The sequence below is a fragment of the Charadrius vociferus genome, unplaced genomic scaffold, assembly GCF_000708025.1.
Source record: "Charadrius vociferus isolate BGI_N301 unplaced genomic scaffold, ASM70802v2 scaffold455, whole genome shotgun sequence".
NCBI lineage: Eukaryota > Metazoa > Chordata > Aves > Charadriiformes > Charadriidae > Charadrius > Charadrius vociferus.
The window spans coordinates 1,671,428-1,686,334 of record NW_009648550.1 but is presented as its reverse complement, the minus strand read 5'-3'; the positions used below and the strand labels follow the sequence as shown (position 1 = coordinate 1,686,334).

The 14,907-nt window shown below is 36.0% G+C and overlaps 1 protein-coding gene across 1 annotated transcript in view; it reads right to left on the bottom strand.

The window, feature by feature from the left end:
• The window catches only part of ACYP2 (acylphosphatase 2, muscle type), a 43,697-nt gene extending 29,021 nt beyond the window's left edge, over positions 1-14,676 (bottom strand). The window contains exons 1-3 of the mRNA XM_009886004.1: positions 14,670-14,676; positions 14,562-14,578; positions 12,191-12,300 (exon numbers count right to left, since the gene is read on the bottom strand). Coding sequence (XP_009884306.1) covers positions 12,191-12,300; positions 14,562-14,578; positions 14,670-14,676 — 134 coding nt within the window. The remainder of the gene's footprint in view (positions 1-12,190; positions 12,301-14,561; positions 14,579-14,669) is intronic.
• Between the last annotated feature and the right edge of the window lie 231 nt (positions 14,677-14,907).

The following is a 14,907-nucleotide window of genomic DNA, read 5'->3' as shown; positions in this document are numbered from 1 at the left end:
AATGGTCATTGGGAGTTCAAGGGATCTTTCTTCAAACATAGTATCAGTTGCCCATTTTAAAGCCTGCTTTTATTAAGTTCTGAATACTTTCCAGACTTTCTAGACTTATTTTCTTTGTTCCTTTAGCAGCAGGGAAACAAGCAGGAAGAGCCCACAGCATCACAACATAGGAGCACGAGTCTGAACACCAGTGGAAAGCATTTAAGGTACACAAGCAGAGTATTCATTACAGCTTGAAAGAGCCAGCTGTTTCACCCCAGCTACAGAAAAAACATCAAATACCAGCTTTGAAAAGAAAGCTTCTAATCCAGTAACATAGAGTGACTATAGTAAATCAACTCAAGAGCAAAAGGATGTCAGACCAAACCCAGTATCTTCTCCAAGTTTATGTAAGTGATTTTCTGTAAAGAGACTTCAGCATCCCCGTCATAGGGGCCACATAAAACAAAGGCAAAGATACAAAAAGTAACATTAACTCTGCAGGATAGCTGGTAACATCCAGCACAGTTCAAGGGAAAAATCTCAGGGCACCACATTAAGCAAATAAACACTGAATATCCCTGGAGTGTAAAGACAAGGGAGTGGATGGAGGAGTTGGGGGGAAAAAAAGAACAAGGTAAAATTGAGTTATATATTATATAATGAAGTTAACCAGCAATAGCTTTTTTCTTACTGCTGCAATGCACTAATCAGGGCAGAGAGAAGAACAGCATCAGAAGCAATTTTGATGATTTTTTTTTCTCCTGTTGGCAAAGAGCATATCTTAAGTACAAAAGTGTGAAGCATACTCATCTTCTATAGAAATATGGTAAATAAACTGAACATAGCTTGCCCCTGAATCAAATCAGTACTACAGCAATTTGTGGAATAAAACAAGCAGGTATCTCAGCAACATAAAAAGGCTTCAGAGTTCTTTCCCCATAAAACAAGCTCTAACTAGCTTCCTCTTCCTTTCTGGCTATCTGTGCAGCATAGCCTAAGTAATAAAGATTCCACTTGAAGTCCCAGATTCACCTAGTTAATTACGTGCTTAAATCCTTTTCCAAGCCAGCATTTTTACCACCAGAATGTTGGTAAGATATCCTATGAATCTTGCTACTCCTGATATGTGCATAATTACACCAGTGAATTCAGAACCAAATCAAATCCACCCACTCAACACAGGATACATGGCTGACTATCTGCCCCCTCCTTTGTATGCTGTCCATTCCTACGGAAGAGCTCTTGCATGTGGTACTATACAGATGATGTAATAAAATGATACATCTGAAATATATTCCCTCCTGATTTCTCACCAGAGGCAGGAGCTACTACTAGCTTAATCATGAATCTTTTTGCCTAGTTTATAACACTTGTTCTGGGGACAGCAGCAGCATTCTTGTAGAGGTCTTTTCATCCTTACATTATGCAACTTTAATATTAGTTTAATGTTGCTTTCTCCTGTGGATTATAAACAAATCTCTAGACCCAGAGTAACACCCTTCATCCCTCTTAAGACAGAAAAGTGGTCATAACAAGCTTGTTCCCTACTTACTGGACTCTTAATCTTCAAATATAATCAGCACACACAAAAGGAAAACAAACCCCTTCGGTCATCAAGTGGGAAGATCAGAGAACAAAACAGACATTATAGTGCACTGTAGCAGAATTCATTTCTAGTCTATCCCAACTTTTGAATGCTTGGCTTTACAAATTCAGTAATGATCTTTTAACATTACTCTGCACATTTAATCTCCACTTTTAGACCAGTTAGCTGAATCCTTTTCCTTCTTAGTAAGCTTCTGTGAGGTTAGAACACCAAGTGGACACCCTTATCAAATTATAAGTCCGTACAAACAGTGTTAGCTACCCTTTCAGCATCCAGAATATTTGTTAATTCTTACACCTTACACGTTTCATAAGGCAAAGATCTATTATGATATCCAGCTACAGTGTAGGTGTCCCTGGCTATTTCTTGATTCATGTGAATGTCAATTAGTACCTATGTAGGGAGAAACATCAGAATTTATTTGAAACCAAATCAAAAATTTTCATACCAGAACTTATATCATACTTTTGGCATGGCTTTGTGGACACCACTGAAAAAAGTCAAAACCATCCTATACAATCTTTGTGCCTAATCTGCTGAAACATTAGCCTTAAGCAACGCAGTTTAAAACAACATTTTTAAATGCTCCAATTTCTTTCAGTAGAAAACATACCTCAGAATTTGAGGTCAAAGAAAACATGTTTGAATAAGAAAAGCAAAACAAGAAATCACATTTCTAAAGTTGTTCTTTAGGAACTACATTAGTTTTTATTTTCAGAATTTGTTTCAAACATCACATGCAAGCTGTGGCCAAGATGCCTGTATATAAACTCACTGGAGTTTATATACAATCACATGGGTAATCTGTGCACATGACTAAGTTCAGCCTCACCAGCATCTGAACCTTTTCTACATAGGAAATTATACCAAGTTTCTCAGTTTCCTTCCTATTATGTTTATGTAATTTGACATAGGCAAACACAAGCAAGCCCTGCCAAGTGCTAAGATGACTGGAAGCTACAGAGTATCATTGGTGAAGCACTAAGCTTAAGCTACAAAACCCTGCTGAGAAGCAAAGTACAGCCGCTTAGGTTCACTGCTGTGAAAACAGAGTCCCACAGCTTTTGGCTGTTTCAACAGGGGCAAAGGAAGACTGTGCCTCAGAATGCAACACAGACATTGTCTCAGCAATCTTGGAGTAAGCCATATTCAATAGGACAAACATTTAGAATCTTCCATCAATCAAGTACTAGCTTTATTTCATACTGAAAAAAACAGGCAGCTTTGTAAAATATAATATCTATAATAGGTTTCAAAGAAACCTACAGCTTTCAAGTACATGCTTTTATTGATAACTACCATTTTTTTTGCCAAATATCTATTTTAAACTGTGTGCACACAGTTATTCCCCTTGATAAGCTCGAGTACAAAAACCTCTTTTAAAAATAGTTTAAACTGAATTTTTACTCATTAATGTTCCTGTAAATGTTGTGTTAGAGCATGAAAGAAAACGAGAACACTTTCTTCAACACAAAGAGCCAGAATAATGGCATTGAGCTGTTCCATATCCTACTATACCAGTAATAAGAAAACATTTTCACTGTGAAAATAACAAAGCATTATACATGGTCCCAGTAATATCAGCTATAAAGAATGCATAAATGCTTAAAATGCTCAAACAAAGCTTCCAGTAGAAATCACACATCTTACTGGCATTTGCATTTTGAAAATGGACTCCCAGAAAGCTCAATCAATCCTTCAGAGAGTTGCTTTAGAATAGTTACAGTGGTTTAATTAAGATTAATTTTGAGTCAAAGTAAGTTTCTTGATTTCAGTGTGCCTGTAAGAAAGACATATCACTCTTCTGATTATGCAAGAAAATCCCTACATTGAGTGTTCAGACAACAGTTCCACTTGCCTGTGCTTATAGTACAATCCAATACAACCTTGCAATCCTACTTGCTTTCAACTGCAACAGAGATTTGAGAATTGAATGTCATCACAGATAGCCATTAGCTAAGCAAATGAAAGTCTGGTATTCAGTAGCAAATTAGGACTTCATGTATTAACAATGCTAAAGGACTTTGAGCTATTAATGCAACATCCCTGTGGAATCATCATTTCCAAAGAGGCAAGCCACCAGAGAGATACAGTTAAAAAAAAATAAAGAGGTTAAGCACCCTGTCCAAGATCACAAACTGAGATTTCCAAGACACTGTATAGACTAACACTTCTTATTCCAGAGGCACAACTTCAGAAATTCAGTCCTGTTTAAATGCAGGAATAACATCTGGTAGATGCTCTATAAACATAAGAGCAAAGCAGCTTTTGTTTTCTCTGCATCTAACATTTAAACAAATAGTAAGATGCTCACTAGTAATATGAACAGGAGACCAGGAACATATAAAAGGCCTGCAGCAACTTTTTTTTCCCCTTTACAGAGACCTACAAACATGCAAAGTGTGGAACACCTTAACATTTTAATGAACAAAAGTCGTCATACAGCTCCTGAAGCAAACAAACACTTCTGGCAGCTTCAGAGGGAGCTGGAAGGAAGAAACATTCTTCACTGAATCAATTCAAGTACCAAATAACAGAAGTTGTTGAGAGGTGGCCCCCTCCCCAACAAATGAAAATACCTCAGTAGACTTGGGGTTATGGTATGAGACTAAATTATAACATATATTTTAGAATAGCTGTGAGAATTAACCACTGTCCTAACTTAGTAACCTTAAGTGTCAATGAGAAGAGAACATGTGATCTTCAACAGGAACTTCTGTTTTATTCTCAAAAGTGACTAAACTGCCTAGCCTGCACTCCTTCAAAAAATCTGATACTCAAAAGGTGAAGAAAACATGAGGATTAAGCTTTAAGACAACAGTATTGAGTAAATCCCAGTTAACTATTCGTATTGCAAGCCTACATTTAGCATAATTTGTTGAACTGTATTTTTATCAAAATATATTACTATGAAACTTCAGTGATCAGAAATGGAAGCAGACACTTTATAAAGAATGCCAGTTCCACTGAGCTACTGCAAATTCACAGCAATAGTAAAAATCATAGATTAAAAACACCTACAAGGTCATACCATACATCTATCTTTATACCCCAGCAGAAGAAATGGGGGTGTGGGGGTGAACTATTCCATACGCAGAAAGACAGAACTGTGGTTAAAAGCTTTAGTGGTTTATGGCATTTCAAAGTAAAGAACAGTGACAATCCAGGACAGTCTAAAGGACAGGACCTGTGCCAGGAGTCCACTTCTATTTCTGGCTCTGTTACTGGTGGGCTGTGTGACCTTCAGCAGAGCGCTACACCTCTCTTCCTTCAACCATTCCCGGTCCACAGGGAGAGAACTGCCTTTCGCTATGGCCCTAAGTGACTAACAAGAGGGGACCTCACTATAGTGACAACAGCAGACAGCACAGCTGTACATTATAAAATAGCAAGGGCAGAACAAGGGTAAGCCACTCGGCCTCCAGTTTTCAGTTGGAAGTATGCAGCTCTCTCCTTCAGCCAAGTATCATTAATACCTTACTGGTTTTTATTCTCAGAAACCAGTACCAAAAAAACACATCTTCTGACTTACCCGACCCATTCTCTGTCTTTGCAGCAGGGGACTGTTGCTACGATAAACTGGAATTAGTTCTTTATTTATCTAGTTTTGAACTGCTAAAATCCCAAAGAACAAGGTTTAATTCCATTTCTTCCAAGGTCACCATCAGTAACATCTAGTAAGTTTAATTTACTGGGCCAAGCTCTGAGCCTGCATAACTTAAATAGTCCACAATTTAGCCTGTCAATTTTAAGCAATAAACAAATAATCATAGATAAGAAATTAATACCTGAAACATTCAGTATGAAGACAGATGGTCACATTTACCATTATACTAGCCACAAAGGTTATAGTTTAAGATAATTAACTTCTAGTATAGGTTAGTTTTACCTTTAAACAAATAAAAATAAAACCAAACCAAAAAACTGAGCTTGTTATACTTGGACCCACCCTGAACTATAAAAACCCCATCATATTTCTTGTCATCTGACTGCTATTGAGTCACTGAAATACTGTAAATCACCTTAGCAGTGATTAATGTAAAAACTGTACTTCATTACAATCATAAATGAGAACACATCCTAACCCTTTTTCACTATTTCACACTTGAGCAGAGTAAAAAAGCAAGTGATTTTAATTTCCCTCTCCCCTTTCCTTCAAAATATATCACTGTCAGCTTCTCAAGAACAGCATGTCCAGGAAAGATTTCAGCCATACCACCATGGTACATAGCTGCCTCATTGACAAGACACAAGGTAAACGTTAAGTGCTCTGCATCAGAGCAGGTGTATTTTTCTAGAAAATTATAGAGAATACGCATGGTAAAAAGTATGAGTCCTCACAATTTTGTAAATGTTTTCTCTAACACTGAAGCATATGACCAGTGTTCTTTGCATGACCAACCTCAAATCTAGCAGTTGCAATTTTGTGTCTGTATCTTTTTCTAGACACGTGGGATGCTAATGTTCACCTTGGCCTACACATTCCTTGATCAGGTAAAAGATACAGTGGAATTTCAGCCAGTGTGTTCAAACACAGCTAGTAATAAAAACATTCCAGTAACAAGTTTTTACATTGTTTTAATAGATACAACCCTGAAAATGTATAACTATGAACTTGGAACCTACTCTGAGAATAACTGCATTTATCTTTGAAGAACATTAAGAGTTTCTCAGCCTACTTAATTTGTTTTAGAGTTACTTGTGTTAAGATGGTCTAATGAGCTCTTTCTTGCTAAATCCTCTCTACCATGTTTGACCATAAACTTGGTTTCAACCCCCCTTGGTATTTCACTTCCACTGCAATTAGCTCATTCCTCTGTCATTCTCTTCTCCCACACTAACAGACTTCAGAATTTTCCTTCCATCTCTAGGACTAATCCCCTATAATGTTTTTGTTTTTTTTTTTATTACAGCACACATTTGGTTACTGTATCATGCTGTCTCTCTGCACCCTAGGCATAAAGAGTATCTCTGGAAGTTTCATACCTTTTCTGCTAGTCTGATGTTACTCACCGCTTCTTGAAATTACCGATTTCCAGTCCGCAATCACATTATTTTACAGATTGACTGTTGCCAAACCCAAATGGACTTCCGTATTGTCTCCCTAATCCAGCAGTATTTCCAACCTCTGAACTTTTCACTCAACTGCCTTTGTCTTCTTTTCAATAGCAGGCTTCTGGGTATATCACAGACATCTCAAATTTAACTAAAAACCTAAACCACTTCCTTGTTTGTAAAGATGTCCTCTGCAAAATAATTTCTACCATTATGCCTAGGTTCACGTGCAAAGATGTCTTACAGTTTCTTCTCCTAATCATTTAGATTGAGCTGAAAATTTTAAATAGATGTTTTTAAAAATCTTGCTCAAGGAACCCAGTCAATCTAAATACGGAGGGGTTTTTTACTACCATTTAGTTTCATTTCATGTCATCAGGTCTATTATTCTCTGCAAACAATTTAAAAATTACTTTGAAGGAAAAAGTATTTATTTAATGCCAGTTGGTACAGACAGGTATCTTGCAGACACTTGACTAATGAAACAGACAGAATGACAGTTGTGATACTAACGAAGAGTTCCCTTCTCCCTTTTTATATAGTAAAAATCTAGATTTTTCTATGCAGTAACACACTGAAGTCATTTTCAAGCCTTGTCACTTACATATTTAAAATTAATTCTTCTTAACTAGCATTGATATTAAAAATTAAACCATTCAAGTTAGTATTAATTTACTAATTAAAAACCATTTCCAAGACAAGCAATCTATATTTAATATCATGCCTTTCTACAGAGACAGGAAGAATGCTTACTATGCTGTTATATACTGCTGGTGTCTAAGAAATGTCCTAAAATTTTACATTTTGAAGTGTCAGCCTAATTTGAAATTTGATTTTCTGGAATAAATTCTGAACTTGGCAATCTACATTACTCTTGTCTTATCCTTCTTTTTTAATGGATAACTAAGTAATATGTCAGAGTTCAAAAAATTCTCATAGGAAAACGATTTCTAGCCTGTCAATGCAAGTTGCTATGGCAACCACCACAAAGGCTATGAAGGTTCTAATCTTATTCCAATGAATAAAATGAGAAAAAATATCACAAGATACTATAACAAAAAACCCTGTACTATAAGTCTTCCTGAAAAAAGAAACTAAAGGACCACCTCCTCTACCGCATTTAAGAATATCTGGACTGGCAAAAAACCCTTCAGTTTACCATAAAACCTATGTCATTATGTTTTAGAAATGCTGTGACTCTGCTTTTCTTATGACTTTACATTTATGTAAGCCAAAGAATACTAAAGGACTGCAAAAGAGCTTTTAGTATCTAAGGCTAATGGGTGTTATCTATGCGGAGCAGTAGCAACAAACAGAACAGGACTATAAAATACATTAGGGAAAAAGGTAGTGAAGAAAAAGATGGATTCTTCCATAACAGTCTAAAAATAGATTCACTTCAAATGAAGCATGTATAGTTGAAAGTATCTACAGAACAAACAGCTCCATCTAGAGGTTAAAAAGCAAGGGATATTAAAGCAAGCTTACTGGCAAAACACTCAAGACTTTAGAAATACTCTCTAAAATGGTCTGCAAAATCTCCTAATTAATAAAAAACTGGCTTCAAAATACATGATGTAAAAGCCAGCTGATCTTTGAGAACCTAGAAGTTTTTCATTAAAAACAAACTAAATACAAATCTTGAAATGAAAATATCTAAAAATCAAAGTGCTCATCCATACCTTAAACTTCTTGCATTTCAGCGAAATTCACACTGAAATCCTAGCCTCAAGGAAGTTGGTAAATTTTGCCAGTTTTCAGTGTGATCAAGATTTCACCATCTCAGAATGTAAATCAAAGTAGTCAGCCTTCCAGCACCACTTCAATAAAAATTTATACCCATGTTCAACACCAAGTGAATGGTCCAATAAGGAATGAAACTTCTTGCACATGCAACACTTTTCAGGCCCCAAACTTTCATACATACATATCCTTTTCCACTTATTTCTGCAAGACGCAGAATGCCCCTGCTAAGCTGTTACATGCTCCACAGCAAGCTCTATTTTGCATGTCATCTATCAAAGTAATTCATCATAATCATATTTTATGTCTGCAGGGAAACAATTACTTCCACATTTTAGGAAAAAAATCCAGGTTTCAGCACACCACTTAAGAAACTACACCAGGCTCAGGTAAAAGAGGCCAGTTCTTTTCCCTGGCGAGATAGGAAGGAACCAAACCCACAGCACACTGCCTGCTTTAGCAAACACTCCTGTGCTGCATCTGCAGCACTAGATACATAGCCTCCGGCTGCCTTCCCACACCTAATCCCTCAGTTCTAACACACTGAAGTTGTATTTGACTACCCAAGGCTCTCCAAAGACCACCAGTTGCCCGGCCAACTGATATTCAAAACGTATCTTCTCTAACATGCTCTCACTTCACTAGAGATCTTCAAGTACAGGTGGATAGTCATACCTCCAACTCTCCTGCTATAAATCTTATTTTCTCCACCTTATACTGGTTCTGATCACTTTCCATCTAAACTCTACACGTGCATTACAGTAATGCTTAAAGTATCAGCAGCACTGTCCTCATAATTCCTCACAGATTATATTTTACCTTGCAACCTGCATTTAAAAAAAAAATAATCACAGGAAGGCATGGTTTCTTGAGCCCATACTGGATGCTTCCTAGCTATGCCTCACAATACAAGTAGTGATACAAAACAGAATTAGAAGGGTCAGAAAATCAGGAGCAAAGGAGTGCTGCTGGAAAACCGTTGGCTTAGATGTCTGCCGCATTACTGCTCCAGAACAAAGGCACACTTTGTTATTCACTCCATGCTTCTGGTAACGTTGAATTGCCTCATCGTGGTTTTCCCACATTTTTTAAACTTTATCTTTATCCTCCTTTCAAACCCTTATCCCTCTTTTCCCTTCTCTTATCTTGCTTTTTCTATTTACCTGTTGCAGAATTGTAGTTCCTTACAGTGTCTCTACTCTCTTCTTATTCCATGTTCTTGACTATTTAGCATCATGAAAAGATAAACATTGTTTATGTGAGACCAAAGCACCCCTCCTCCAGCTACCTCTAAAAAACACTAACATTAACAAGCCAGAACCAGTTAAACAACTGAAAAAATCATTTTATTACCATTAATATGTGATTTTAAAAGTCAAGTGCTGCACCTCTGAAAATCAGGCTATTTTGTGCCTAAAGTTTAACTTGGAAACTTATGCAAGTGTGAAAATACTCGTCCAAAAGACACTCCACAAACTATTCTTGAAAAGTTTCTACAAGGTGACACATTGTTCCAATATTTGAAATAGCACTCACTAGGAACCTTTCTTGAAGTATGTTACAATATGGATTCATGTACTGTATTTCTGTGAAAATTATTCAATTTTTTTGAACATAGAGATCTCCAAAATTTTAACAAGTGTCATACACATACAGTCTCTTAAGTTCTGAATATCTAGCAAATACAAACCATAGCTGGCATAGCAAGTTGGTGACAGAATTTCCTCTTGATTATTTATCACAGTTTGAATACAAATATATGTTTGGGATTACTGGTTTATATTAATTTGCCATAGCAGGCACAAGCCTCATTTTGGTTTTATTTAATATAGCATTTTAAATAACCCCTGAATCTAGAACACAATATTATGATTTACCAGGAAGCATGACTGAGCATTACAAAAAATGCTATAAGCTCTGGAGAATACTTCAAAAACTCAAACCTATTTTGATCTTCTGTTAATATGTACTAGCAAAGAGAAATAAGGGCCTTCCAAAGTAGCTGTTCATATACAATAGCTCCCTTTTCATGTGCAAGTTCACCAATTTAATGCCAAAAATAAACTCACTACCTTTTCAATATATCAGATCCCACACAGGGAGCAAGGAAAAGTGAAGCATCCTACTGTAGCATCTCCGATTTAATAATTTGTATCTTAACGCATACTTCAAGAAATCATACTTCAACTTCAGCATTGCAACATTATTCCCACATCAGAGGAAGACATTGACTTCCAGCATGAAATGAAGAAGCAGCATTTCAAAACAACTTTATTTGCTCTGAATATCAAACACAATGTACATCAAAAGCTTCAACAATTTTTATTCCAGTCACAATCCAGCTTGCTGAGCCTACTTAAAATGGCATAACAATGAAAAATAAAAACTTTTATTTCCTTTTGGAATATCCTGTATACCAACACATCTTTGAGAACAAGCCTAGTCTTGTTAGTCTAATTTCACAGCTCTACTTTCGCATATTACACACAGACTTTCTGGTGTTGAGGTAAGCATGGTTTCCTTAAAATCCCGTCACAGATAACAGGAAAGGGGAAAGTATGGAAGAAAACACTGCATTCTGCAGCAATCCTAATTCAGCTTCCACTTAAATCTGATTAATTAGAACAAATCAACTAGACTAGAAATTTTTAAATGAAAAAGTACTCTAACAAAGAGAAACCAGATTCTGATTCCTCACATGTTCATTTTCAGTGTTCTAAATTAACTAGAGAGATGGCACCTTTACAAAATATTTAGATCAGGCTATTAAAGGTGTTCCAGAAAAGTATTAACTTGACTTAGGAAGCAAAGAACTGACATTCCCCAGCTTTGTAAGTATTTTGCAGCCCAAAATAAGCAACCTAATGTTAAGCTCAAGACCAAAGAAAATAATTACTACAAATACTTCTGTCACATTAGGTAATCATATATAAATCTCTTTACCAGAAAGTGTAACACTTTTCTCTACAAAAATCCAACTTCCCTTTATCCAGCTTCAGTTTTGAAGCAATTCCTGTGTCGGAAAGTGCTGCCATAATTTGCACTAATAATTGCTCATCCATAATAAAGTTTACAAAGGAAAGTTTTACCATTGCTCATTCTTTGTGTAGAGAACAAACTGAAGGGTTTTTAAAACCTCCTAACAATCTCACTATATACATTGCAAAAAATGGTAGTTGGAAGCAACTGAACTGGGCTTTGTGTTTTTCCAGGCATCACTTCCTCAGAGTGATAGCTTTAAGCTTTTGGAAATTGGCTATTTCATAGAGAAAATCATATCCATTGTTTTAAAGACAACAAAATATTTCAAAATTTATTTCCAGAAAGTACAGACTACAGGCCTTTGATGAAATGTGTATTTATGTATTAACTTTTTTAAATCAGGAAAAAAAATCATCAATTTAAAGGAAACTGGGTTTAAATCTAAGACTGAGCAAGCATTCCAAGAAGTTGTTCAGTCTGTTTCTTAACAGACAAGTTATAAAGAATTAAAAACCAGATCTTTGCTCACATGTATGAATAAAGGCTTTTTCCTCATTTCACAAGAAAATAATATGTTCGGGAAATACACTGACAAACTGTGTGACACTAGAAATTAAAACTGGCTGATGCTACACACTATTTTTAAAGCTTAAAGACTTTTTTTGCAGCTTAAAAAAAGCATCTTCTCAACTCCTCAAAACTAAAACTGATTATTGAAAGTACTGCTACACGGCTGACATATGAATCTACTTATCACTTTGGATTAAAAATGCTTCTGTAAATTACTTTAGTAAGACTAAGAAAAAACACAAAAATACTTACATTGCATTTACTTTATCTTCTGGGCCCTGAACCTGGCCCGTTACAGTTCCTTGACTGGTATTTTTAACCCAGCCAACCACTCCTAATTTCCTAGCTTCCTCTTCTGTGTACTGATTCAAAAAATAATGAAAAAGGACAATCAGTGTCAGCACATACACCACATCCATCCCACTTAAAACCCCCCTTTCATTTTCATAGCTTTAAGGTCTACAGTTAAGAAAAAAAATAATCCATAGATGATGCTCATACTCAAGCATTAAGATATTCCTGTCAGCTCTGAAGTTGCAGCAGAAGCAGCCAACTTTTGAACAAGAATGAGATTTTTACATATACATAACAAATGCATGAGTTAATTCCCACTTCCATTTTCACAGCTTTTAATACTTTTCTTCAAAAAAACTATACATATAATGGCTCCCATCAAGACATATTACTGGTAATGAAAGTAATCTTCCTCTTCGTTTTATCATATGTATATGCATAGAAACCTTCTAATGGTGTGAGCATTGGTGGTGGTTTTGTTTGTTTGTTTTCCCCCATTCACAGGGAAGCCGAGGACTTGCTCCCCTTAATTCATCAACTTTTAACTCAGTTTTGGTCACAAAAGATTCTACTAATTCCACACCACTCCCTTGTACTTAACTCTACTCCTTTCTTTAGCTCCTATCACTGGTCATTTGCCTCTTCAACCATCACAGTGTCTAAACTCATTAAATTTGCTACATGTACCAGCTTCACAGTTCCTTTTCTCCAGTTTCATTTTAAATCTTTTCCACCTGACTTTCACCTCTTAAATTCTATCCCCAGCTGCTGCATTACAACTAACAAATAGCAAAGGCCATAATCAATTATACTGGTTTTCTAATATTTTTGCAGTATCACAACAAATTAAGTTTCCCGGTTATTTACTTCTTGTGATGAAATCAGGAACTTCCAAGTACCCTGTTTTTTGAGGTGGTTTTTTTTTTTTTAACTTTCTTATTTTGTCTTTCAGATGAAATTTACACATGGTTTTCATGATTTGTCTCTGAACACTGAAATGGTAGGGAACAAAGTCTGTTTTGCAGAACTCTTACATTTTTGTTCCATGTAGGACAATAAAAACACTATTAACCAATACACCATTTATTTACATTAAATGTACCTCCTCCATTTTGCTTCTTGCACATTTAGTGCAACAGGTATAAGACTACATGACCCATGTTTGTATCTTGTATTACATAACATCAACAGACAGATGGTTCTAACAATAAGATCTGAGTTTAACACATTTTGATGGGAAAAAACCACCAAACATTTCAGAGTATGTGCAATAATACCCAAAACATTACACAAATACTAAGGGTGCACACTGCATTATGATTCTCTTTGAACACTTATTGTGATGCCAACAGCCAAACTTCAGGTCAATATGACTACATTCCAAAAGATGAAACAAATTTGGGGTAATCTAGGCAATGAAAAGGTGTTGCTAACTATGAAGAATATTTTTCAAGTTGATTACGAGCAGCTTCTCCATACTAACTTGTCCAGAGGCAAGGGAACGCAGCTGACAACCTGTTTCTCAGTACTGCTTATTAGCTCAGGACTGGCACTGTGGTGTGTGTTCACATGTCTCCGGGTCAGATCAAAACAAGGCAGAGCAAGCTTGCACCTGCCCACCACATAATGTGGGGGCATACGCTTTCCACTTGACAGAATAATTAAATTTAAGACATAATACATTGTAATCCTCTACCCATTACAATTTTGCAGTCTTTCACAATACATATAAAATAAGCATAGAAACTTTTAGGTCTAATATTAAGCATGGTCTGACTATTTTCAGACAAAAAGAGTGTTCTGTTTTGAAAGATGCCCTCTTGTTTCTTGGGGTTTGGTGAAATGCAAAACTACCTGCTGCACGTTCAGAGCTGGTGGAGATGTTTGGCTGGGATATGAGCCACAGACTGCATGTTTGTAGCATATTGTTACAATAAGCTTCCTTAAATAAAGGTACTATAATTGCATTAAAAAATTAAACTGGAACACATGGTTTCAGAAGCTAATATCAAGATCTTCAGATTTAACCTTTCTAAAGATTAACATGTTATAATGCCCTTGTGGCTGTTTTATGACAAGTAATCCAAACACAATCTTTAGACACTATACAAACAAGCAACACATTAATAAGCTTTTAAAAAACCCATTTTAATATAACAGTAATATAAAACATTTTTTTCCTTTTAAATCCATTTGCAATACTAACCATTTAACCTAGTACTCAAAGTTCAGGTTGGATATGTTTACACTCTACAGACCTCGTGCCATATTTTTAGCACTGGAAATACTACACTTTAAAGTAGAACTGGTAAATCAGACATTGCCTTACCATCCTGAAACAAACACCTAGAAAAGAAAGAAAGAGACATTAAAATAATGTGAAGGAATACCACTTCTAGAAATTTCACTTAATATAAAGTTACAGTAAACTGCACACAAGTCATCTGTAGTCTGTTCTTACAGACATTTCAGAGAGCAGTTAATAAAATTTTAACATTGGGCGAACTCCACAGAATTTGGGTACAGGCTGGCCTTGAGCCTTCCCTTCAGCAAACGACTATTTTCATTAACGCACTTAGCGCACGTAGCTTTCTCTAATGAAGACGCTGAAATACAAGAATTGCCTTTGATTTAATTTTCACCTTAAAGTTTTGCCGCCAAAACTGGGGTGGGGG